The following is a 1,758-nucleotide window of genomic DNA, read 5'->3' on the forward strand; positions in this document are numbered from 1 at the left end:
CCCCCCCCCCCGAGCTTTGCCCTGCCTTCAGTCCCGGGCCAGAGCCAGCCTGCAGGAAACAGCTCCTGGGGCGCCGTGGGGCAGCGCTCCCGCTGCGGTAAGTGTGCCAGCCAACAGTTAGAGCAGCCACTGCCACCAGCCCCTCCTCAGAGCAGAGACTTTAATTAAAAGGTGAGTAAAAAAAAAAAAAAAAAAAAAAGGAAAAAAAAAGAGAGAGCCCTCAGTGCAGCGGGCTGTTTTGGTACGAGGGGCTGAGGGCAGCCGTCCCGACCCCAGCTCCAGCACAGTCCACGCGTTCCCCTGGTCCCAGCCCTCCGCGGGCTGCAGGGCTCGTCCTCACTGCCCGCGGTGGGGACGCGCCTGCCCGGGTCTCCCCGCTGCGCTCCGCAGGAGGGACGAGTCCGTCGCAGGTCAGCCGGGGCTGTGGGCGGCCACCGAGAGCTCCCAGGGGCGGCACCGGCGCAGCCTCACCGCAGGCTGCTGCTGCTGCTGGCCTGGGAGCTGCCCACCCCGGGGTGCTCGGGGCTGTGCCGGTTCTGCGGGGGAAGGAGAGAGACGCGGCCCGTGAGGGACCAGCGGGATCAGCACGGCTCCCCGGCTCCCTCCTGCTCCCCCCCTACCTTCTTTTTCTTTTTCTCTTTCTTCTTCCTTTTCCGTTCAGGATCCTCCTCTTTTTTCTTCTTTTTCTTCTTGTGGTCAGAGTCCGAGGGGGTTTCTGGAGGAACGAGGGGACACGGATTAGTGCGGGAGCGGGGACAGGACGAGCCAGCGGCCTCGCGGCGCAGCCCCTTACCGGGGGGGACGGGGTCCTGCGTGCGGCTCTGCTTGTGCTTGTGTTTGTTCTTCTTCTTGGGCGGCTGGATGTGCATCAGCCGGCACTGCTCGGGCAGCTGGGGGAGGAGATGGCGCGGGTTAGATGGCGCAGGGTGCCCTGTCCTTATTCCTTTTGTCCCCAGCACCCAGGGGCTGCACCTCAGCACCCAAAGAGTGCCCCTGCAGCGCCCGAGGGGTGCCCCCGCTCCCCCCCAGCACCCGAGGGGCTCCTGCCCAGCCCCCAGCCCCCCCCCCAGCGCCCGGGGCTCACGGGGCCGGCGTGCAGGCGGAAGCCGGTGAGCATGGTGCCGGTGAGCGGGGTGAAGGAGCTGCCGCAGATGGGGGGCTTCTCGATGAGGGAGCGCAGGCTGCTGTTGTCGTGGGAGCCGGGCAGGTCGATCATGCCGGGCAGGTCGGGCAGGAAGTTGCTGAGCTTCTCCTTCACCTTCTTGCCGCAGAACTTGTTGTAGGCGTGCTCCAGGTTGTAGTGCGTGATCAGGTTGGTGCTGCCCGTCAGCTCCGTGCTGCCTGCGGCGGGCGGGCGCCGAGTCCCGGGGCTGCCCCCGCCGCCATTTCCCTGCCCTCCCCCCCCTCGGCCTCCCCCCACCGCACCCCCCCCCGCGCGCCCATTGGCCCGCCGCGCTGTCACTCTTCACCTCCCCGCCCGCCCCCTCCCCGCTCATTGGCCCGCCGCGCCGCCCGTCAGCGCGCCGCCGCTCCCCATTGGCCGCCCCCTCAGCGCGGCGCCCGCCCCGCACCTGGCAGCTCCCGCAGCAGGTAGAAGGGGCCGGCGGCGGCGGCCTTGCCCTCGCCGGGCGCCGGGGGGGCGGCGGAGGGGGGGGGGCGGCGGGGGGGGCGGCGAGGTGAAGAGTGACAGCGCGGCGGGCCAAGGGGCCGGGGGGGGGGGGTGCGGTGGGGGGAGGCCGAGGGGGGGGAGGGCAGGGA

The 1,758-nt window shown here is 70.3% G+C and overlaps 1 protein-coding gene across 1 annotated transcript; it reads right to left on the reverse strand.

Moving 5' to 3' along the window:
• Positions 1-114: 114 nt before the first annotated feature.
• LOC118157403 (mediator of RNA polymerase II transcription subunit 19) lies at positions 115-1,676 on the reverse strand. The gene is made up of 6 exons (XM_035311711.1): positions 1,572-1,676; positions 1,085-1,341; positions 794-890; positions 621-715; positions 348-536; positions 115-317 (listed from the first exon to the last, which is right to left on the reverse strand). Exons 2-5 carry the CDS (start codon positions 1,214-1,216, stop codon positions 468-470), a joined length of 393 nt encoding a protein of 130 aa, XP_035167602.1. The 5' UTR covers positions 1,217-1,341; positions 1,572-1,676; the 3' UTR covers positions 115-317; positions 348-467.
• Positions 1,677-1,758: the final 82 nt, after the last annotated feature.

The sequence above is a fragment of the Oxyura jamaicensis genome (genome assembly GCF_011077185.1).
Source record: "Oxyura jamaicensis isolate SHBP4307 breed ruddy duck chromosome 5 unlocalized genomic scaffold, BPBGC_Ojam_1.0 oxy5_random_OJ106509, whole genome shotgun sequence".
Taxonomy (NCBI): domain Eukaryota; kingdom Metazoa; phylum Chordata; class Aves; order Anseriformes; family Anatidae; genus Oxyura; species Oxyura jamaicensis.

What these genes read in the sequence shown, in the direction of transcription:
- LOC118157403 (XM_035311711.1), bottom strand. Translation starts at nt 1,216, where the DNA reads ATGATCGACCTGCCCGGCTCCCACGACAACAGCAGCCTGCGCTCCCTC. An exon ending in TCCGCCTGCACGCCGGCCCC is followed by an intron (nt 891 to 1,084) that starts GTGAGCCCCGGG and finishes CTCCTCCCCCAG; the next exon opens with CTGCCCGAGCAGTGCCGGCT. An exon ending in AAGAGAAAAAGAAAAAGAAG is followed by an intron (nt 537 to 620) that starts GTAGGGGGGGAG and finishes CTTCCCCCGCAG; the next exon opens with AACCGGCACAGCCCCGAGCA.